Source organism: Sarcophilus harrisii, chromosome 2, assembly GCF_902635505.1.
Source record: "Sarcophilus harrisii chromosome 2, mSarHar1.11, whole genome shotgun sequence".
Taxonomy (NCBI): Eukaryota; Metazoa; Chordata; class Mammalia; order Dasyuromorphia; family Dasyuridae; genus Sarcophilus; species Sarcophilus harrisii.
The window spans coordinates 493,681,942-493,706,834 of record NC_045427.1 but is presented as its reverse complement, the minus strand read 5'-3'; the positions used below and the strand labels follow the sequence as shown (position 1 = coordinate 493,706,834).

The following is a 24,893-nucleotide window of genomic DNA, read 5'->3' as shown; positions in this document are numbered from 1 at the left end:
GGTGGAGCAAAACTTTGATTATTCTCTACAGTTATGGCTCTGCAGATTCTAGCCCCATATCATATATATTAATAACATATAGTTAAAACCTATTATAAGTAGCCTCCATATTCTGCTATTTTAGTCATATTAAGGATCAAATCATATCCTTCATGTAAACCATGATGTATTGGGCATCTCTTTCACTAAAACATAGAAAACTTAACTTGGTTATTATTGGTGGTACGCTTTTCTCTCTAGTTACAACATAGTCCCAGTGTAATTTATAAATAAAATCATCTTATCCTAGTTATTACATGCTGTTTGCCACTGAGAATGAAGACCATTTTCTCCAGTGGAATATTGTAAGATTCCCTTGCTTCTGTGGAGAGAATTGAAAACAGTCACACTTCATACACTTCTTAGATTCTCTAGTAGAATCAATAAGTTTGAGGCTACAAAATATTCACATTACCCTAATTGAGATAGGTGATGGCAGGACTTGGAATCCATTGTTCCACAGAGCAACTGGCCTGAGATGCTGGTGTTCTCTTTGAACTCTGAGATCCCAGAATTCCAGGGCTGCTTCTACTTCTGGAGAGTGCGGTATTGAGATTTCCCCTGCTGAGACTTGTTGGATGGGTCTTGAGTCTGAGTCTGACCAGACGATGTAAGAAAGGCTTTGGGCTTGGGTTGTGGGGCCTGGCAGGATCTTCTCTAATTGAGACCAGTGCATTATTGATGAGTGGGACTATTCTCATTCAGCAAAGGCACCTCTAAGACCCAATCAATGAAGATCCCCCAAGGGGGACAATTTACAAACCTGTCCCCAAGCACAAAACCTCAGTGCATTGCTCCTGAGGATTGCTTAGGAGACTGGGCCAATTCAAACACGTCTGTACTGGAAAACTAGCCAAGGTAAACAATACTTCACTATTGCAGCCAAAATCTTTTTCCTTCCTCCTTTACAAAATTTCTCTAATCTGTCATTTTGTTTCTAGTTTGTCTCCTTCTGTTCTCAATCTCTTTCTATTCTTAATCTCACCATTCTGTAAAAGAATCTTATGGAGGTACCTGAATTGCAATAATGACCTATCTCCATTCCTTTTCTCTTCAATTTATCCTATACCCCAGGCTAATCTTTTGAAATGCTATATTTATAATATCATATCCCTTTTCAGAAAGCCTTTAATGGTTAGCCATATCCTCTAGAATGATATCAAAGACCTTCTAAAATACTTCCCCCTATATAGCCTTGTTTCTTGTAACTCACAAAATTTAGAATTGATGGGACCTTAGTGTTCATGTAGTTTAACCCCCTCATTTTACACATGAAGAAACTGAGATCAGAAATGATATTACTTATCTTTAGACACCCCAAAGTAGTAAGGGACAGAGTAGGATTCTAATGCAGAACCTATGGCTCCATATATTGCCCTCTTTCTACCTTACTTTTCTTATTGATGGGGGGGAACCCTGAAACTGTTCTCTGATTTTGGGGGTAAGCCATGGGTGAATTCTTAGAAATTCTCCTCTGGGAGTGGCCCACCTCAGGGAATCAAGATAAAGTAGCATCATTCTGTTATCTTAGTGGGACTAGCTATACTCTCTATGGACTAGCTGCACCCTCTGTTAAGTTGAAAATTAGTTCAGGACCATTCCTACTTAGCTCGAACTTAAGTGATCTTATTCAACTGGAAATCTAGGCCACATTCACGTTGAACCTGCACCAACCAGAAGGGGATTCTTACACCTCCACTCTCTGTACTCCCATAACCACATCATTTGGTTCCCTAATGGCATCACTATTAAATGTCCATGGCAGTCAGATTGGTTTATACTTTGTACTCCAAACATTCCTTTGGCATTTGAGCCTCTATTCTTTCTTCCTTTTTTTTTAAAAGGATTTTATTTTTTCAGTCAATAAGTATTTTTATTTTCAGTCCCAGTCCCTCCACTGGATGAAGAAAAAGAAAAAAAAATTGTAACAAATATATAACATATACATATAAACATATATCTATATATTTGGTGAGCAAATAGATTCCCACATCATCCATGTCTAAAAATATTCTTCATATTGAGTTTATCACCCTCCTGAACAAATTATCTGAGTATACTTAGAGAAGTCTGATAATCAAAATTTTTTATTAAGTACCTACTATGTGCCAGATACTGTGCTAAACTCCAAGGATACAATAAAAGGCAAAAGTCAGTCTCTGCCTTCACTGAGCCCTTACAATCTAAAGGACAGAGGGGGGAGACAGTACACATAAGGAAGCAGGAAAGTAGGGGAGAAGGGATGGGACACTAAGGGATATCTGGCTTGGGGGCATCTTGTTGGATGGAGTTAAGACCAGGCAGGGCAGCAGATGCAAGGTACAGGGGTCCTCAAACTACGGCCTGGCCAGGATGTTTATCCCCCTCACCCAGGGCTATGAAGTTTCTTTATTTAAAGGCCCACAAAACAAAAGTTTTTGTTTTTACTCTAGTCCGGCCCTCTAATAGTCTGAGGGACAGTGAACTGGTCCCCTATTTAAAAAGTTTGAGGACCCCTGAAAGAGTTTAGTTTCTGCTCTCTATAAAGGAAGGAATTGATAGGAGTTTGCTGCTCTACCTGCAAATAGAGGAGAGAGGAAGTTGAGGAATATGCAATCAATCAAGGTTTCAATTGGCAGCATGATGATGAGTTTAGAGGTGATGAAGTTATCTTGAGAGGGGTGTCTTGTTGTATAGAGCCGAAACTGGGCAAGGGAGCATTTGCAAGACTGAGTGACTTTGGGCCCATCTTAGGTGCTATTTACTGGCTTTAATAAGAAGTTCTGTTTTCATCCTAAAGTATATATACCTCAACAAATAGACAAAATTATGCCTATGTGTTAGTATTCTTATATGCAAAACCAGATATTTTGGAGGTTCCCTCAAAGAAGAGATACATCTTCAAACAAAGGGAGGTTAAAACTACTCCCAAATAGCAGTATTTGAACATGTTCCATGTGTAAGTCATAAGTAAACCCTTCTCACCTGTTGTGTCCTGCTTTCTACAGCCCCCAAGTTGGGATGACAAAACTTACCATGCTTTCTAGAGTTCTCACACCGGGGTGATTAAAATATCCCTTCCTAGTGGAGAAGTGATGAGGCAGGACTCCCCAGGATCGTGGGAAAATGGAGTCCATTTATTTCAAGGACTTGGCCCTTTATTGAATGTAACAAAAACAACACTGAGCACACGTGCGACCACATAAACAACTTGCTATTGTATGTAGTTTTCCACCTGGTATCACTCTTCTACCTGGTATCACTGCCTCAATCTCAACACAGGTTGTCACCACCTTCTGACTTCTCATGAAAGCTGAGAGCCTTTAGGGGAAATGAAGAGCCAAACCGGACTTTGCTAGCAGGTTTCCTTGGGTTGAAGGGTCTTATACCTTACCCAAAGTTTCCCTACTGACTGTGACCTTCTACACTAACCCTGTACTTATATCTTGTTTGCTATTGAATAAAGACTGGTCAAATTTAATTCAAGTCAAATTTAAAAGCCCTATTCCAAGCACTGAAATGCAAATATAAACAGAAAAAACAGTCTCTGCCCTTAAGGAGTTAACATTCTGAAAATACATGAAAGGGGCCTAAAGATAAGGAAGTAGGGATAGAAAAGTCATCCATAGTAGAAAAAGTCTGTAGAATAAGATAAAGCCTGGAAAAGAATGGAAATGTGGTTGGCCTGAGAAATTTCTATAACATGAAGATTTGGGAGGAAACAACCAATCAGAGGAAAGAATAGTAGGGATATATTTCCCGAGTGACAAGGCCAAGGACAGAATGAACTATTAGGGAGAGGAGACCACAGGACAGAGTGAACTTTTAGTGTGAGAAGGCTATTGGGGAGTGCAGTGGAGAAAGTCTGGAGTATTTCCCATGGAATTCTGTAAGATTCTTCTCCAGGCTATCACTGCCTTTATATGGAGTACTTGTCTTTGCCTTGTGAATACTATCCATAATATAATGTGTTTCTTCCTAATACAAACCTAGATTATTGCAATAGCTTTCTAGTTGAACTGCCTATCTCATCTCTCCCTGTTGAGGTCTAGATTTGGGGTACCTAAATGAAATTAGGGTTTAGTTGAGGTCTAGTGGCAGGTTTGGGGTACAGGGAGTCAAACAGAGCTCCCCTGCAACCCTCTTGGATTTGGTGCAAGGATACAGCGGTAAATGAGGTCTAGTAGGCACGAGTCCCCAATAAAAGCATTTATTGGCCCTAGAGCTAGATTGATAAAAGAGCTTTATTATTGGGTAAGCAAGGTTAAAGTATAGGCAAAGGTAGAGATAAGAAGGGCACCGGACAGAAGGTCCAGTGGACAGAGGGTCCTCACATGGCTAGCATGTTTGGAATCTCTGCAAAGAGGGGTTCCCAGCATGGCCCTTTTATAATAGGAGATTTAGCTCGAGAGGCTTTTGGGTGAAGCCCCAAAGTTGGCTCAGATCCAGGTGGGGCTGGGACAGGTCCGGATCTTCTATTGGAATTCAAAGGGATCAGGATTTGTGAGTCAAAGGTTAATTACATTCACTAGAGGGGTTTGGGAATCAAAGATAGGAATCTTTCCCACATCATCCCTACTCCAATCCATCCTTCACTCAGGTATCAATGTGATCTTCCACTTGAAAGTACATGTTTTCATATTACCTTCTATTTAATAAATTTCAATAGCTCCTTATCACTTCTAGGTCAAATATAAAATCCTCTGTTTGGCATTCAAAATCCTTCATAACCTGCCACCTTCTATATTTTTAGTCTTTTTATACCTTACTCCCTCTTATATTCTCTATAATCCAGTGATACTAACCCTCTTGCAGTTCATCCTATGAGACACACCAATCTCCCTACTCTGTTTATTTTCATTGATTGTCCCCTATCCCCCAATCCCAGTCATTATCATCTCTACTTATATCTTCCCTGGTTTCCTTTAAGTTTGAGCTAAATCTCGCCTTTTCTGGTCCTATTTACTGTTAGTGCCTTCTCTTTTTTGATTACCTTTATCATGTTATATTTTCTGGATATATAGTGACCTGTTTTCTTCATTAAATTGTGAGTTCCATGAGGGGAGGGGCCATTTTTGTCTTTCTTTGTGTCCCAGGACTCAGCATAGTGCATAAAATATGGCAGGTGCTTCATAATTGCTTATTGACTGATGGTCTGATTTGAATTTTGCACTCTGCTAGGCTCTCCCAGTGTTGTCATGTGGATTACTTTCAATATGAAAGATAGCCATCTGTTAAAAATATTTTATTAATACTCTTTAAAAAAAATTCTTGCCATTCCATTGACTTTTCCCACTCGTAACGACCAACAGCAAAATATGTCTTTGGAAAATTAAGCAAAACAAATTTAACACAATGGCCATGATTGACAAAGTAAACCTTCTTCATACCTGCAGTCTACTACCTCTCTGCTAAGAGGCAAGAGGTCTGTTCAATCATCAGACCTCTGAAGTTGCGATTAATTATGAATAGGCTTCTGAAGTCCTTGAGTGTTGATGTCCTTTACATTATTGTGGTCATTGGTAAATTGTTTTTCTGTTTTGGTTATCTTTTTTAAAAATTAGTTTGCATAAATTTTCCCAAATTTCCCTCAGTTGTTTCTTATGATACAATAATATTCCATTCCATTTACATATCACAATTTGTTTAGTCATTCCCCAAATGATGGGCACTCATTTTTTCCTTTTCATTCCTGGATATTCTAAAAAGTGTTGCCATGAATATTTTTGTGTATAGAAGACTCATCATTAACTTTTTTAAAAAAAAGCTATTAGCTTCATTTTTAACCATATGAGCATCATCAGTTGAGTTCTCACAGGGAAGTCAATCACTCCAGAAGAATAGGAATTTATGAAAATGTTTCATACTTGGAAAAGTTAGCTTTCCCTTAAGATTTTTTTATTCCAAAAAGGTTTCCAGTCTCTTGCTCCCTAAGCTTATGAAATAAGCCAAGAAGTGTCTGAGACCCAGCTTTACTGACTAGTTTGATTTCTGGCCAGATGTTTTTTCGGACAAGACATGCTCTTTATTATTTTGTTTACATAATTGGGAGTAGGGGAGAAGTTTTTTGTAGAAAAAGGTCAAGGTGAGAACCTTTCAAGATCTCCTTCCTCCCAATCCCCCCCCCCCCCCAGAGACTGACACACTTCTACTATCAATATTGCCTGACCTTTGTTTATATCAGACCCAGTTTTTAAATCCCCCAGGTAGTCTTATTCCTTGTTCTGTCTTGAGCTAATGACTGTAGCTACAGTAGCTACAGCCTTGAAACAAGGTTGCCTTCTTATCTTCCTTCTCCAGTCCTATAACTAAGGTCACTAAATTTCATCACAACTAAAGCTTTTGTTACATTTGGAACAAACAGAAAAGTTTTAATTCTCTATTAAACTAAGTAACAGCCATGGGAATTGTGAAGCAGCTGGGGCTTTGTATCACAGTGTTAAATTGATTCCTTAGATAAACTCTACCTATCATCCCAGAAAAGTCAGAGGATCACTGGGTAGGTGAATACTATGGACAGCCTACTTCTGTTTCTGTAGAAACAAAACAACATTTCATGTGATGCAGAACTGGGACCTGCTCCAAAGGGAGATAAGGTCTTTCTTCCACAAATACCTCGTTCATGAAATTCTTTGGGGGCACACTGCCCCTGGACATGCCAAAGATGAAGCAACTGCATTTCCATCAGCCAGTGTGGCCCTGGGAGCCAAAAGGGGAAGAAGAATGATTTATTTCCCCCAATAAGCTGCTAATTCACTAATTATCCTAATTTACTTTATGTATTTAAATCTGGAAAGGACCTTAGAAGGGATATAATCCCAAATCCCTCCTTTTATTAATAGGTAAATTGAGGTATAGAGATATTAAATGACTTGGTTAGACTCATACAAGTAAATATAGGATTCCAAATAGGTGTTCTGACTCAAAATAACTACATTTCCCTTCTCTCCCCCTGAGAAATTCCACAAAGAGAGTTCAGATTTAGCAGGTCATAGCTTTAGTCAGCATCAGAACAGAATATCCTGATAGGCTGGAATGAAAGAAATATCCTAAACTCTTTGTCACTCCAGATAAGATGAATGACAAGTATAGCCCAAGGAAGGCTTCCTCATGTGCTCTTGAGTTGTTCTGGGGTCTATTTTAGTGATACCACATAAAAGAGGCTGTTTTACAGGAGGTGTAATTGAGAAAAGATGCTAACAATGAGAAAAATGGGTTTGACATATAAAAGGCAAAAAGAATACAATTTCTCTTGTTTGGGGTTTGTAAAATATAATCAACTTCAAAAGCTCTTAGAAGCCCAAGTCTTCTGCCACTGTCTGCTGAGTAGTATTGTCAGTCAAGTCAACAAATATTTATGGTTGAGTATGTGCCCAGTGATGTGCTTTAAAGCATTGGTAATCCTGTACAAAAAAAGGTAAGATAGAACCATGTTCCAAAGGGCTATCAAGTTGTGCATACCTTTTGATCCATTAGTGTCTCTACTGGGCCTGTGTCCCAAAGAGAGAATAAAAAAGGGAAAAGGGAAAAGGACCCATATGTGCAAAAATTTTTACAGCAGCTTTTTCTAATGGCAAGGAACTGGAAAATGAGTGGATGCCCATCAGCTGGAGAATGGCTGAATAACTTATGGTATATGAATATCATGGAATATGATTGTTCTATAAGAAATGATCAGCAGGATGACTTCAGAAAGGCCTGGAGAGACTTACATGAATTGGTGCTGAGTGAAGTGAGTAGAACCAGGAAAACATTGTACACAGCAACAGCAAGATTATACAATGATCAATTCTAATGAATGTGGCTATTTTCAACAGTAAGGTGATTGAGACCAGTTTCAGTAGACTTGTGATGGAGAGAGCCATCTGTACCCAGAGAGAGGACTACGGGGACTGAGTATGAACCACAAAATAGTAATTTCACTTTTTTGTTGTTTGCTTGCTTGTTTTTTTTTTTTCTTTCTCATTTTTTCTCCTTTGATCTGATTTTTCTTATGCAGCATGATAGATATGGAAATCTGTTTAGAAGAGTTGTACATATGTAATCTATATTGGGAGAAGGAAGGGAAGGAAGGAGAAAGGCAGAAAGGTTTGAAACACAGGATTTTGCAAGGGTGAATATTGAAATCTATCTTTGTATATATTTTGAAAGATAAAAAGCTATTATAAAATAAATAAATGAATAGTGAGTTCTTGTCCCAAACTGGTCTCTATGGGTCTATCCAGCATGAGGTTACTATGCTCATTTGTATCTGCATATTGTGTATCTAATCTGTTTCACTGATGAACCTTTTTTATTTCTTAATCAGTATCTAATTATTTTGATATTTACAGCTTTCTAGTATAGTTTGAGATCTGGTACTGCTAGAGTTCCTTCTTTCCTAATTTTTTCTTCTTCAATTCCTATGAAATTCTTTTGTTCCCCCAGATGAATTTTGTTATAATTTTTCTAGCTTTATAAAGTAATTCTTTCATAATTTGGTTAGCATAGCATTGAATGAGTAAATTGATTTAGGTACAATTGTCATTTTTATTATATTAGCTTGGTCTACCCATAGACAACTAATATTTCTTCAGTTATATAGATGTTTCTATGTGTATGAAGTGTTTTATAATTGTGCTTATATAGTTTCTATGTATATAACTTTATTTCTATTTCTTCCTAATGTTTTTTGTTGATAACACATAAATGTTGATGATTTGTGTGGGTTTATTTTATATCCTGTAACTTTGCTGAAGTTGTCAGTTGCTTTGTTTAGTTGTTTTTAGTTGACTCTCTGGGATTCTTTAAGGGCAGCTTGGTGGTTTAATTCAAATAGGCTTCAGACACTAGCTGTGTGAGCCTGGGCAAGTCACTTAACTGTGTTTGCCTAAGTTTCCTCATCTACAAAATGAGCTTCAGAAGTAAATGGGAAATTAATCCAGTTTTGCCAAAAACAAAACAAAACTTAACAAACAAAAAACAAAGTCAGGAGAAGCCAGACGTAATTGAAAAAAAAATGAACAAATGATTCCATTTGATGAATTAAGTTGATTAATTCTCCTAGTCTTACTGAGAAAGTCTCTTACAAAATTCTTCATACTCTTTGACCCAAGGATCCAAGTATATAATGGTACCATAACCCATTGATTTTAGGGAAAAATAGGAAAAATATCTTTCAGCAAAGAGAAACTTACCAACATTCTTTATAATAGCAACACTGGAAACAATCCTAGGATCCAATTATTCAAAGAGTGGCTGAACAAATTGGGATGTATAAATGTTATTTATGTTATTGTAATGAAATGTTATTGTGCCACAGGCAGTGTGGTATAAAGGAAATTGAGAGGGCTATAGAGTCAAAGAATTTGGGTTCAAATTCCAGTTATGTATCTGTGTGACCTCAGGCAACTTATTTAATTATGACTCATTTTATTCATCTGTGAAATGCTTGGAGTATATGAAGTCCCTTCTAAGTTTAACTTGTTTCTTCCCCAATAAAAAATAATAAGTATAAAGAATATAAAGGGATATGGAAAATTATTGGAATTGATACAGGGTAACAAAAGAAAAATCAAAACAACAGCAAACACATGTATTACAGTTATGTAAATAATAATGGTAGCAATCTGAAAAATTTACAGAAAATGAAGTAGAGGGAAAAGGACATCTATAAGGAAATAAATTTGTTATTATTTTGTTAAAGTTAATTTAAATAATTTTGTTAAACTACAAATGATGTTTGTAAGTTTATAATTTAGTTATAATTATAAATATATAAAGACACAATATAATATACATATAAATAAAATAAATGTTAATAAATATAAATGTTATAATATATAATTGTAATTTTGTAAATTTATAATTTCATGTAAAATAATTTTGTTCTTCCTTTATGTATGTTGAGGTATGTGATTGTTGGAGAGAAAAGATTGTCTATTATGTACATTCCTTAGGCTCTCCATTTCCTTTAGGCCTTTAGATGACTCGAAAAGTCCCATAGCCAATGCCAGTCCTTTCTCTAACTGGAAAGGGAAAACAGGAAAGCAACCTGATGCAGCAGGGGAAAAATAAATCCAGAATTCAGAATCAGAATGGATGCAAATCTCACCTTTGATACCTGTGAGTATGAACTTGGACAAATGATTTAATCCCTTCTAGTCCCAGTTTTTTCATTTATGAGGTAAAGATAATGATCTTTGTTCTACCCTGTTTCATAGAGTACTGTGAAGATTGGATGATATAACTGGTCTGAAAGTAGTTTATAAACATTGCTGTAAAGTGTATGTGTGTGACATCTGTAGGTCTCCTATTCTGAGACAATGATTCAAAAACTGAATATCCATTATGAGCCATAGATGAAGAGCAGAGGTTTGTGAGACAACAATGTATACATATACATTCATAGATTCCAAACTACACAGCAGAATTTTCATGAACTCCAGGCACTGTTTTCCCTTTCTTGCATGCATGTACGCATGTGCACACGCCCCCACCCCTACCCCCACACCCCCACATCCACCCACACAAGATTCAAGTTGAATCATGGGCCATCAGAGAGATTCCAGATTGCCCTCCATGGAAGTTCCAGGCTAATATTGAGATCTTTTTCTTGCCTTTTCCTAAATTTCCTGCTGTTGTACATCACCAGTCACAGATATCATTCTCAACTCTACACTCTTTTTTATTCTCCATATCCAATCTGTTGCCAAGATCTATTTATTTTATCTTTGCAATATCTCCTCCTTCTTCTAACACTGCTATTGTCCAACCACAGGCCCTTGACATCTCACAACTAGATTACTCCAAGTTTTCTGGTTTGTCTCTTTCTTTCAAAGCTATCCCCACTCCAGCCCATCTTCCAATCAGTTGCCTAATTGGTCATATCAAAAGTGCATGTTTGACTATATTCCTCCTCAACTAACAAATTTCAATGGCCCCCTCTGTTTGGCATTCTAAAGAGATTACTCTTTTCCAATCCTCCTTAATGCCAGTGCCTACCTTCTCTTGATTATCTCCTATTTATCCTTGTTTATATTTTACTTATGCACATTTATTTACATGTTGTCTCCATTAGATTGTGAGCTTCTTGAAGACAGGCACGTGTTCTGCCTTTCTTTGTTATTTTTTTTTTGTTTTAAAAATATTTAATAATAGTTTTTAATTTTCAAAATATATGCCAAGATAGTTTTCAACATTCACCTTTACAAAACCTTGTGTCCCAAAATTTTCTCCCTTTCCTCACCCTACCCCCTTCCTCTAGAAAGCAAGGAATCCAATAAACATGCACAATTCTTCTAAACATGTTTCCACATCTATTATGCTGCACAAGAAAAATCAGATCAAAAGGGGAAAAAAGGAGAAAGAAAAAAAAAAACAAGCACACAACAAATAAGATGAAAATACTATATTATAATCCACATTCAGTCCCATAGTTCTCTTTCTGGATGCAGATGGCTCTCTCCATTCCAAGTCATTTGGAATTGACCTGAATTATCTCATTGTTGAAGAGCCAAGTTTATCACAGTTGATCATCACACAATCTTCTTCTTGTGTACAATGTTCTCTTGATTCTACTCATTTCACTTATCATCAGTTCATGTAAGTCTCTCCAGCCTTTCTGAAATCATCCTGCTCATCATTTCTTATAGAACAATAATATTCCATAACATTCATATACCGTAACTTATTCTGCCATTTCCCAGCTGATGCACATTCACATTAATACCACAGAAAGGGCTGCCACAAACATTTTTGCACATGTGGGTCCCTTTCCCTCCTTTAAGATTTCTTTGGAATACAGGCCCAGTGGAGACACTGCTGAATCAAAGGTTATGCACAGTTTGATAGTCCTTTGGGCATAGTTCCATCTACCTTTCTTTGTACAGGATTGCCAGTGCTTTTAAGCATAGCACTCAGCACATAGAATTGAAAATTAAACAAATTACAACTAAAAATATATTAGATTCAGGTTGGGTCATAGTCTACTAGATAGATAGATAGATGCCTGATTGCCCTCTGGGATAGTTCCTCACCTGATGATGGCACAGATCTTTTCTCCAAAACTCTCTCTTGTTCCTGACTTCTATAATATTATCAAGGACACTACCATTCTTTCAATTAAGATGTCATTCTCAATTCCTCACTGTCTCTCACTCTCCAAATCCAAACTGCTGTCAAGGCTTGTCAATTTTTACTTTTGTAACACTGAGCTAGATGACAGTTTCTTCTAGCTCTAAACCACGATCTCATGAATTTTCATCATTTCATGATTCCTTGTTCTTATTATAGGAAAGACTAGTTTTCCACAAGTCACACCTTCTGTTATATATTGGAATTGTTTTTTAGACAGATAGTTCTACTGTAAATTCTAATTTGATTGCAGATGTCACTTACAGAGTGGTCTGTATATGTCCTGGAAGGCTTTTGATTCTGAGATAAAATAGCAGGACCATTTTTTAAGTCTTCCATTTAAGTTGATTCCTTTTACTTATAACATTTTATGGGTCTGAGGTCTGCTTTAAGAAAAACTTGTATACAAAAATTCAAACTTAGAAAACAATTAAAGAGACATTACTCATACAGTAAAATCTTGTGCTTGGAGAGAGAGAAAAAAGTGAAATCAGCCTACAGTTTCTTCCAAAATAAGGTGATCAGTATTAATAGACTTTAGACCTTTGCCAGTGCTAGCTTTTTCTCCTATCCTTAATTTCCCCAAATCAGCCACTATCATACTTTTCTCTGGCTATTTTAGCAAGATTGTTAACACAGTCTTGTCTGTCTATTTTGCTCCTCCAAATGTCTTATCAAAAGTAACAAATAAAAATAACTCATTCTTAGTATAGTTAAAGTTTATCAAAACTAATTCTATTTCTTGGCAAAAAAAGAAGGAAACTTTCAGTCCCAGTGCAGGAGAAAGTAACAGCCAAATGAGTTGTGATGGAGCTGAGTCCTTATTAAAATACTTTTATAATGAATCTTTAGGGAACTCAGCCCCATTAACTCAGAGGAAGGATCAGATCCCTTAGAGGGTCCATATTTTAGGGTTGTGTATATCTCTATCTCCATGAAAACAAAGCAGCATCCCAAATACTGTAGGATTTGTTTCCACAGTGACACCCATAGTCTATTTCATCAAAGTCTCATGTACAAGGTCCTTTGTGGTCACATTGTCCTGAGACATGAAAAAAACTTTTTAACAATAGACCCCTTGGGCTGAACTGGTGATAAGCTAAATGAGCCACCACCAGCAAAAGTTACCCCTTTAGTCTAAGATGGGAGGATGATTTTCAATCAGTGATGAACACATTTTGCCTCTTTTTCCATTTCCTCTCCACCCTCCAAGACAGTATAGAAATGTATATCATAGCAAAGATCAACTTATGATGCCACGAAACTAGAAGAACAAGAGATTCCCAAAAGGAAGTAAAGGGTTTTGTGAGATCTGCTGCTATACTGAGGGAGGCCGAGAAGAATGGTCAAGAGAAAGTGCCTTCTTTCTCAATAAGAGGGAGGTGAAGAAAGGATTGATAGTAGCCAAGAAAAAGGTATTGCTGGGAAACACTGAACTTCCTGAGAAAAAAGGCAGCCCAGTCAAGAAAAGAGAGTTCACTTAACTGTTTCAGATGTGCAAATCACGTGCTGTTCCCTGGCGCCAGTGGTGAGAATCAGATGTATCCTGCCACTCTGTGAGTAGCACTATCATCATTGTCAGAAGTGCAGCTGACCCACAGGAGAATTTAGATATTTGCCCGGTGACTTGTGACCTAATTTACTTTTGTGAGGAAATAGTGATTGGGGTAGCAGTTCCATGGGGATTCCTGGTAGATGCCTTACAGTCACCAGCTTTTTAGCTGTTTACATACAAACTGTAATATGATATGGATTGGTCATTCTAGAAAAAGTGATGATGGATAACCAAAAGGAAGGAAAACACATCATTGAAATTCCTCTTGTCTGCCTTGTCAGGATTGTCTGACCCCATGGACCATGTTACTTACTGTCCCCACTGAAATAAAGTCAAAGGTCCTGACAGTCAGGACCTTTGACTGTCTCAAGTTAAGGTTTGAATGAAATCCTCTAGTGGACTTATACAGGATAAAAAATCACATACCTTTCATGTATAAAATTATCACAGAATCTCAGAGTTGAAAGGGTCCTCAGAGTCAACTTTAGCTCACCAAGAATTCCCTCTATAATATATCACTAAAGAAACATCTCACTTTGTTCTGGGGGGAATCTTTAAAGGCAACCATTCTATTTTTGGATACCTCTCTCTAATCATTAAGGGCAGCTAGGATAGAATATGGGGCTTGGAATGAAGATGACTCACTTTCCGGAGCTTAAACCTGGTCTCAATCATTTATTAGCTATGTGACCTGGGCAAATCACTTAACCCTATTTTTTTCAATTTCCCCATTTGTAAAATGAATTGGAGTAGGAAATAGCAAACCATTCCAATATCTTTGCCAGGAAAACCCCAAATGAGTTCACAAATAGTCAAACACAACTGAATAGCAACAACATTCATTAGGAAGCCTCACTTTACAAATCTGTCTTGATGCAGTTTCAACTCATGATGCCTAATTCTGTCTCTGGGGCCCAAGAGAATATGTCTAATTCCTCTGCTAGATGATGGTCCTTCAAATATTTGGAGGCAGCCACTATATTCTCACTGTCTCTTCAGCTGTGGAAAACATACCTCCAGTTTCTCCAGCTTCTCTTCATATAGCATGACCTCAAAGCCCTAAACCATTCTTGTTGTCCTCCAATTTAACAGCATCTTTACAAGCGTTATCCAGAACTGAACATAATACCACAGAATTGGTCTGAATAGAAAAAGGTAGAGAAAAACTATCACATTCCCATTCTAGACATTATATTTCCTCTCTTTACGAAGCCTAAGATTGAACTAGCTTTGGGGACTACTCTTTCACTCATAATTCTTGTTAAACTTGCAGCCCACTAAAATCTATGGATCTTTTTCAGACAAATTGCAGTCTAGTCACACCTCCCTCATCTTCTACTTACCGCATTAATTTTTGAAACCCAAATATAAGACTTTATAATTATCCATACTAAATACCTACTTAAAAGGTTCAGGCATCCTTTTAACCAGCTGAGAAAATAATGTCTGACTTTTATATAGAGCTTCAAGAGCTATAAAGTTCTTTATATACATCTATAAGATGATTCACACAATAGTCTTGAAAAGAACATATAAACTTACTTCCTCCACGTGTCCTCTTTGTATTTGATAAGTAAATTTTTCTCATTTTACCTAAGATTTTAATAAAAATATTAACATGCATGTGGCCAGATTCATGACCATGTGTGACTCCAATGGAGTCAGGCGATTAAAGATTACTCTTTGGGTTTAACCATTAAACCAGTTCTTAATCTATGTTAATTTACTCTCTATATTTTAGAAATGAGGCCTTTACCAGAGGAACTTGCTGTAAAACTTTTTTTTTTTCAGTTATGATTACTCTATATTTCCCTCCATTTTATTTTTTTCTGTTAATGCTTTCTTACCTTTTACCCTGTTCTTCTTCAAAAATGTTTTGCTTAAATAACGTTTTGGTCATGTATACTTATTGTGTATCTAATTTATACTTTAATATATTTAACATCTACTGGTCATCCTGCCATCTAGGGGAGGGGGTGGGGGAAAGGAGGGGAAAAGTTGGAGCAAAAGGTTTGGCATTTATCAATGCTGTAAAATTACCCATACATATAACTTGTAAATAAAACACTATTAAAAAAAAAAAAAAGAAAATTTCACTCTTAAAAAAAATGTTTTGCTTCTGACCATTGCCTACCCTAATTTGCCCTTTCTTCTATCAGTTATCCATATTACTTTCCCTTTCCTCTTCCTCTCCTATTTTCCTCTAGGATAAGGTAGATTTCTATAGTCAACTGAGCATATATATTATTCCCTCTTTGAGAGAATTCTGATCAAAGTAAGGTTTAAGTGTTGTCTGCCATCTGCCATCATGTCCCCCTCCATTATAAAAACTCTTTCATGTCTGTCTCTCTTATGTGAGATAATTTACCCCATTCTACCTCTCCTTTCCTTCTTCTCCCAACGTATCCCTTTTTCTCACTCATTAATTTAGTTTGTTTTAATCTATGATGGGGCACAGTAAACCCATATCTGTGCCTTCTGTCTATGCATACTTCACAGTAATAATGAAAAAGTTCTTAAGAGTTATAAATATGATCTTGCCATGTAGGATTGTAAACAGTTCAATTCTGTTTTATCCTTATGAGTTTTCTTTACTCCTTCCCATTTTATGCTTTTCTTGACTTTTGTATGTGAATTTTGTATGTGTATTTGAATTTTCTATGTCACGAATGCTTTCTAGTCCTCTATTTCATTGACTAACCATTTTTCCCTTGAAGGATTATATTGCTTTTCAGGGCAGGTGATTCTTGATTATAATATTAGTTCCTTTGCCTTTTGGAATATTATCTTCCAAGGTCTCTGATCATTTAACATGGAAGCTGCTAAATCTTCTGTGAGCCTGACTGTGGCTGCACAGTATTTGAATCATTTCTTTCTGAATATTTCCAGTATTTTTCCTTAACCCAGGGATTCTGGAATTTGAGTATAAAATGCCTGGAGGAATTTTCATTTTGGGATCTCTTCCAGGAATTGATTAGTAGATTCTTCCAATTTCTTTGGTAATTTTTTTGAAATATGATGTCTAGGTTTTTTTTCTTTTTTGTTGATTATGATTTTTAGGCAGTCCAATTATTCTTAAATGATCTTTCTTTAATCTATTTTCCATGTCAGTTTTTTTTTTCTATTGAGATATTTTACATTGAGATATTTTTTCTCCCTGGAACATAATCCCAGATATGCTAGTGCTCTTTCTTGCCTTGTATCACTTATGGGCAATGTAACAGAATACTGCCCCTAGTGCAAACAAAGGTTCCTTTGTAATCTCCCTCTGACCAGTTATCCAACCTCCTTGACTACTGTTTTTTAACTTTTTTTTTTGAGGCAATTTGGGTTAAGTGACTTGCCCAGAGTCATATAGCTAGGAAGTCTTAAGTGTCTGAGGCCAGATTTGAATTCAGGTCCTCCTGACTTCAAGGCTGGTGCTCTATCCACTGCACCACCTAGCTGCCCCTCCCTTGCTTACTCTTACTGGAGAGCTTTGGAAGGCTAGAACTTCTTTGTTTAAAAGTCTAGAAACGAATTTTGGAAGTCTATAAGCATCTATATAAGTTGAATCCAATAGGTTTCAATAAGGTTTGGACTTGATCAACTTAAGGCCTGTTGCTTATTTGTCATTTGTCTTGGTTTGGATCATTGCATCCTTTTGTTGACTCTGCTACTCGAGAATTTGTTTTGAAGTGTTATTTTAAAGTTTGTTTTGGAGGGGAATTTGGAAGAATTCAATGGAGTTCTTGCTTTTACCCTGCCATCTTATTGTGTCCTTATCACTGAATTTTTTTAAGCAACAGAGATCAGATTGGGAAACCTGTGTCTTAGACTTTAGTGCCTGTGTGGATCATGAATTGGGAAAAGGAGATAATAGGAAGAATGCAAATTAGGAGTCCATTATAGTAGTCTCTAGGAGAGAGATGGAAAAGGTCTAAATTGGGATGGCATATAGAGAGAAAAGAATGAATATGAGAAATAGCATGCATACAGTATCTAGATTAATTGACAATTAATTAGATATGTTGAACAAGGAAAAGATAGCAGTTCAAGAGAACTTCAGACAGTTAGGTGATACAGTAGATAGAGTTCTGGGCCTAAAGTCAAGAAGACCTGAATTCAAATCTGGCTTCAGACACTTACTAGCTGTGTGACCCTGGGCAATTCACTTAACTCCATTTGTTTTAGTTTTCTCATCTATAAAATGAGCTGGAGAAGAAAACAGCAAAGTACTTCAGTATCTTTACTAAGAAAACCACAAATAGAATCATGAAGAGTCAGATACAACTTATCAACCAAAAAAAGTTTGAAATTACCGTCAGCTACTTGGTAACTGAGGAGAGTTGTTAAGGATAGAGTTCAGTTTGAACCCATTGATGTGAGTACTTCTTTGAAATGGAGGAGAATGCAATACATTCATTAGTGCTTACAATTTTAGATATTTCCCATAAATATCCTATAAAGTCTACTAACCAGAATTTAACTCAGAGTATGTTCTTATTCAGAATTAACAGTCTTCCAAAGTTGACCAATACTTTCAAATCATTCTTCAGTTATTGTTGTCCCATTCACAATGCTCACCAAATGCAAGATAATGTACATGAGTTTAGATCTCGATAACATATTTTGTACTTAGCACATATATTCCTCAAAAATTCACTCTCCATAATATCATTCTCCTTAATCCAATTTAATTTTTGCTTTTGTTTTAATTACTTCTAACATAAGTCTCTAGTTTTTGTTTCTTCATGTTAATTATTCCCTTTCTTTATTTAGTTAATAATATAATAAAGTATCAAAAAATGAAAATTTAAAGATGAGGAAGTTTAAAAAATAATTTAATTTATGTGTTTATTATCTCTCCTTCCCACTACTTTACCAGTGAATAATAATAAAAATAAAATCCTTATAATAAATACATATGGTTCAGACAAAATGAATGCTCCCATTGGTTATATACAAAAATATGTTTTATTCTGCATTTTAAAATCACAACCTTTTTGGCAAGAGGTAAGTTGCATGTTTCATTTTGAGTTCTCTGTACTTTGGTTTTATCATTGTTCTTATCAATCAATCAATGATCAGAGTTAAAAATCATGCAAAGTTGTTTTTCTTCATAACATGATCATGGTAGAAATTGTTCTCTTAGTTCTGCTGACTCCACTCTGTTGCAGTTTGTAATTATTCCCAGTTTTCTCAGAAACTGTCCATTTAATCATTTATTATGGCATAAAATTTAATTATATTCAAATACCATGTAGATGGAGATAGAAACAAAAATAGTGATATAGATATATATGTAGATACGTAGATACAACTAAGCTTCAGTCATCTGAGTTGTATTCAAATGCTTCCTTATAGAATGCAGGTGACCCTAAATTTTGAAAGGAAATATCAGTTGAGCACAGACTCTGAAATTCTATTAAACTGGAAAGATTAAAATTATAATTTGGGTGTAACTTGGAGAGTAGTCTTGATGACCATAGTAATGAAACTGAAGAAAGTTCATCATTTTTAGGTTTATGTCAAGGAATTTTTCAACTCCAGAAGTTCTCAAAAAAAAAAAAAAAACCAAAAAAAAACAAAACCCTTCTACTAAATGATGGTAGCATTTCAATCTGAATCCATACAGATACTAACCACATCAATGAAATTATACAGATCCTTGAAGAATCCTGCTGCAAAGATTTGGAACTGGAAGCACAAGGAAGGAAAAACTGGTGAAATGAATTAGGTTGCACATTTACTTTTAATGCCTCTGCTTTGAGTGATCTGAAGGATATGGGATTGTGGGAGGGAAACTGTTTAGTGAAATGATGAAATGATAGGATGCCAAAGAAAATTTTAAAAAGATGATCCACAATCTGGGATAAAAGAAAGAGAAGAATTGAAAGAATTTTCTTTTTTTAAATAGTGTTTTCTTTTTCAAAATACATGCAAAGATAGTTTTCAACATTCACCATTGGTTCCAATTTTCTCTCTCTCCCTCTTCCTTCTCCTAGATAGCAAGTAATCCAATATAGATTAAAACATGTGCAATTTTTCTAAATATATTTCTGAGAACAGGTTTTCTTATAAAGAACTAAGAAAGTGCAGAAAGAATGGACCTGACTTGGTTGGGAAATTAAAGTATACAAGAGTTTGGCTTACATACTCTTTAGTCAACTATCTGAGTTGTTATTCATCCTTACATTGCTAACTTCACTTAGTTCCCAATCCAAGGCAAATTTGATATAGGTTATTTGTCGGCTAAGGAGTTATGATGAATGTGGATCTGGAAGTTGAAGATATTGCTGTATATGAAAATAAAAGACTCCTTTAGCTAGAAAAACTTCCTTTATTTTCTATTCCCTTCACTTCTAAATCATTTATGATCTTACTATATCATAGCTTCTTGTGCTAATAGTCTCTTTTTCCCTAACAGAGAACATGGGGAACAGCACCACAAAAACTGAGATCATTCTTCAGGGACTCACAGATGCCTGTGAATTCCAGATGCTGATTTTCGTGGGGCTCCTCCTGACCTACTTTGTCACACTGCTAGGGAACCTCCTCATCATTGTTGTCACCTTGATGGATCATCGCCTTCACACCCCAATGTACTACTTCCTCAGAAACTTTGCTGTTCTGGAGATCTGGTTCACTTCCATCATCTTTCCCAAGATGCTGGACAACATCCTAACAGGGAATAAGACCATTTCCTTACTGGGATGCTTCCTGCAGTGTTTCTTCTACTTCTTCCTAGGAACCACAGAATTCCTCCTCCTAGCTGTGATGTCCTTTGATAGGTATGTGGCAATCTGTAATCCCTTGCGTTATACCACCATCATGAGCAAAAGAGTCTGTGTGCAGCTGGTGCTGTCCTCATGGGTGGGAGGTTTCCTTCTCATCATTGTCCCAAGTGGTATCACATTCCAGCAGCCTTTCTGTGGCCCCAATATCATCAATCACTTTTTCTGTGATAATTTCCCATTGCTAGAACTGGTCTGTGCAGATACAAGCCTGGTGGAACTGATGGGCTTTGTTGTGGCCAATGTAAGTCTGCTGGGTACCTTATCTGTCACTGCCTCTTGTTATGGCCATATCCTCTACACAATCCTACGCATCCCGTCAGCCAAGGAGAGACAAAAAGCGTTTTCCACTTGTTCCTCCCATATCATTGTGGTATCCCTTTTTTATGGCAGTTGCATCTTTATGTATGTCAGGGCAGGTAAAGGGAGTGGAGGAGAGAACCTGAACAAGGTGGTGGCCATCCTCAACACTGTAGTGACCCCCATGCTCAACCCTTTCATCTACACTCTGAGGAACAAACAGGTGAAACTGGTGATTAGGGAAAAGGTGGCCAAGTGGATTTCTCAGGCCTGAGTTGGAGCTTCAGAACAGGGAGAGTTCTCCATAGGAAGTAAAGGCTTTTGTAGTTCTCTGTAAAAACTGTTGGAGTTTTCTTGTCTATTGACTCAGATTTTTTCACTTTCTCCCTTCTCTGAAATGAGTTGCCAAAAGAGTCAAAAGAGCAGACTCTTTTCTCAAGACATTTTCTCCAGCCCTCCCAATGGAATTAAACCACAGTGCCCTTCACATCGTGAAAAACTGGTGATTATTCAGTTCTTTTAGTTAAAGAATCAGAGAACAAAGGGAGGTCAATTCCACTTTGGTTGTAGGTCTTTTCTGGTATCTAATTCCTGACCCATGCTTGCATGCAAATGATAATTTCTATCACTCACAGCAAACCTAGGTACTAATGACAAAACCATTATCACCCTTTTATTGAATTGTTACAGAAAACTATTAAAATGTTACATAGAGATATTCAAAAAATATACAATACTTGCCCTCTAATAGTATATTACCTAAAATATATGAATTCAATATAGATTAAGATGCCAGGTTCATAGCAAAAGCAACCAAACATTAAGTAAGTCAGATTAAATGAAGCATCTATATAAGTTGAATCCAATAGGTTTCAATAAGGTTTCAAATAAGTTCAGGTAATTTGGAAACAGGTTGGATCACAATCTCATTTGTACCTGGAGAAAATCTTACTGGAAAAGGAACCTTGTCCAAAGCCATTTGGATGAAACCAAAAGGCATGGTGACTCGTATAGAAGACTATTGTGGCACTTGTTGGCATATAAAACAGCTTCAGTTGTAGGAAACATTCAGATGAAGAGATTGAAGCAGAGAAATTTCTCTGCTTAGAAGATAACCACAATAAGGAAAATGAGGTCATGAAGACATATTTACTAAAAGCTTTTGAAACATACCATGGGTTTCTTAAACCTGATCCAGAGTATAATAGGAGAGTATCAAAGAATCCTAAATAGATTTATGAAAAGACAAAATGAAAATAAGAAAACATCTTTGATTATGATTGAAGAATGGATAGTTGGTTGGAAGGGAAATGAGGGTTACAATGATTGGGCAAGAAATTGATGGGACCCAAAGTAAAGTAAATATTTGATTTGAGAGAAAGAATTAAATTCAGGAGATATTATGTAAGGTAAAATAGTATGTTTTGGTTCCAACAGGCTGTGTAGAAAGAAAGGCATTTATATTTAGATGTCAGAGAACAAAAACTTCATTACTGGCAGGAAAGTCTACCTAGCAAAAATGAATCTCCTGGGGTGATTTGTATAAACTATATGGCTGAAGTTAATAGGAATTAAAAGGAATTTTCTTATCTAGCTCAAAGAGTAGTTTGAGTTTAAGGAGTGACAGGGCAAAAGAAAAGCAATTGTCAAAAAAACCCCAATAAATTAGAAAAATGATTCATACAATGATCATAACAATATAAATTAAAACAATTTTGAAACATAAGAATTTGGATCAATTTTGTGACTAATTATAACTCCAAAAGGCTAATGATGAAGTTTATTTTCTAGCTCAGGACAGATTGGGAAAGGACTATATACGAAATGGTACATGCATTTTCAGAAACAACACAAGTTTGTTTTGTTGTTCAGTGTTTTCAGTCATGTCTGACTTTTTTGTGACTTCATTTGGAGTTTTCTTGGCACAGACATTGGAATGTTTTGCTCATTTTATAGATAAGGAAATTAAGGCAAATAGGGTTAAGTGACTTGTGCAGGGTCACATAGCTTTTAAGTGTCTGAGGGCAGATTTGAAGTTAGGAAAATGAGTCTTCCTGACTGCAGCCCTGTAACTCTATCCATTGTGCCATGTAACTATCTAGGCTTGTTTACCATATTTATCTGTTAATGTGAGAGAGATTTATATTTGTGGTAAAAGTAGGAGAGAGTGATAGTAATACAAAAAAAAGAGAAAGGAAATTTAAAGAAACATTAACATATATATTACATATATATATATTTATACTATATATATATGAAAGCAAAAGATTTGATAAGCTGGCCAGTATTGCTACTATCATAATAAATTTATACATATTAAAAAACAAACTATATATAATAGATTCACAGCTTTATACACAATTCTCTTTTCCTGGCCTTCTTTGAATGTGGAAATGTTCATGTTTGTTGATGATGTTCTAGTTCATATTAAAAAATACTTTTTTTTTTTAAAGGTAATGCTTAAGGATTTCTTTAGCTAGCTATCAGACTAGCTGATTATAGTTCTAGATCTGAAACTGTTGAACCAGGCCCTGAATGTATGAACTAAAACAGTTGAAAACTCTACCCCATTTAATGGAGAACCAGCAGAGAATGATTCAGGAGATATATGGATAGAATGCAGGAACTAACTAGACAAAGCAGTTCATAGGGCAATACTATCACCAGACCTGTTATATCGCTTAATTAAATGTAATTTGCTTTGAACTTTGTATGTCTTTTGGTTGGTTTGGCAGAAAAAAAAAAAAAAAAACAATAAATGTTTGCCATTTGTGGTTCTGAATGGATGTTGATCCAAAAGCTTTCCATCAGTTTCTCATTTTTTATCAAATGGCATCACTATTCTCTAGATAACCCAGACTCAAGATCTAGAAGTCATTTTTTAACTTTTCCCTTTCCTTAACACTTTTATTTGTCATCAGATTCTCTCAATAGCTTCCTTCGCAGTAACACTTAGATACAACCTGTTTCCTGGGCTACTCTCTTCGTGACATCGTTAACATCTGGATTACTCTCACAATAACATTTTTACTTTTAATCTCTCTACATCCAAATCTTCCTGCACAATATTGTCAGCTTGTTTTTCATAAAATATTGTTTTCCACAAAGACTGGAGATGATTTGAATCACACCCATCTTCATACTATAATGTATAATTGTATATGACAGACATTGGGAAGCTATCTTTAATGTCATGTTGATAAGGCCACATGATATCTGGGATTTGGGGGTTTTCACCTTCACATATTAATATTTTGTAGTCCTACTAGTTATATCTGTCTACCCCTAAAGGAGAGGTGAGAATAGAGGTTAGGGAAATATAGTCATTAGAAGAAATGTCAATGATGAAACAAATTATCTCAGTGAAGATGTGCTTTCCTCCCCCTTTTTTTTTTTTTCTGATAGATGCTCTCCCAGTGTACTGACCTTTGATAGGTTAATCATTGTATGATTAAAGTAATTTACACTGAAGTATGAATGTTTAATGGTCATTATAGAATCTTCCAGACTTAGAGTTAGAAAATACTTTAGATATCTTTTAGTCTGACTCTCACGAGAGACCTGAAAAGGCTTGACTATGAAAGTAACTAACATGCATAGAAATGCCAAAAGAGATTTGGAGTCCTAAATACAACTTCTTCCTCAAGTAGTTACTAGTTATGCAAACCTTAGTAAGTCACTGGACCTCTCACAGCCTTAGTTTATTCATCTATAAAATGGAAGTAATAGCATCCATCTCGCAGAGTTGTTGTGAAGATCAAATGAAGTAAAATTTGTAAGACCTTTTAAACTTTAAAGCACTAGATAAATGCTAGTTGCCATCAACATCTTCATCTTCATCATTAACATCCTCCTCCTCCTTCTTTTCTTCCCTCTCATTATCTTCACACATATGAGGAAACTGAGGTCTAGAGAGTTGTTCAAAGTCATACAGGTACTAAGCTTCAAAGTTAGGGTTCCAGCTCAAGATCTCTTAATTTCCTATTCATGGCACTTTTTTGCCTCTCCCCCAGGAAGAATTTTTTGAGGGATTATAATCCAGTTGTCCAACATGTCAGATTGACATGTTCCAATTTTATGTCACCTGTATATTTGAAAACACGATATCCTTACCTTCATCCAAGTTACTG

General features: G+C 36.1%; 1 protein-coding gene across 1 annotated transcript; it reads left to right on the top strand.

Moving 5' to 3' along the window:
- Positions 1-20,100: 20,100 nt before the first annotated feature.
- Positions 20,101-21,159, top strand: LOC100931087 (olfactory receptor 49-like). Its single transcript, XM_003755860.2, has one exon. It carries the CDS (start codon positions 20,102-20,104, stop codon positions 21,035-21,037), a length of 936 nt encoding a protein of 311 aa, XP_003755908.1. The 5' UTR covers position 20,101; the 3' UTR covers positions 21,038-21,159.
- The last annotated feature ends 3,734 nt before the right edge of the window (positions 21,160-24,893 follow it).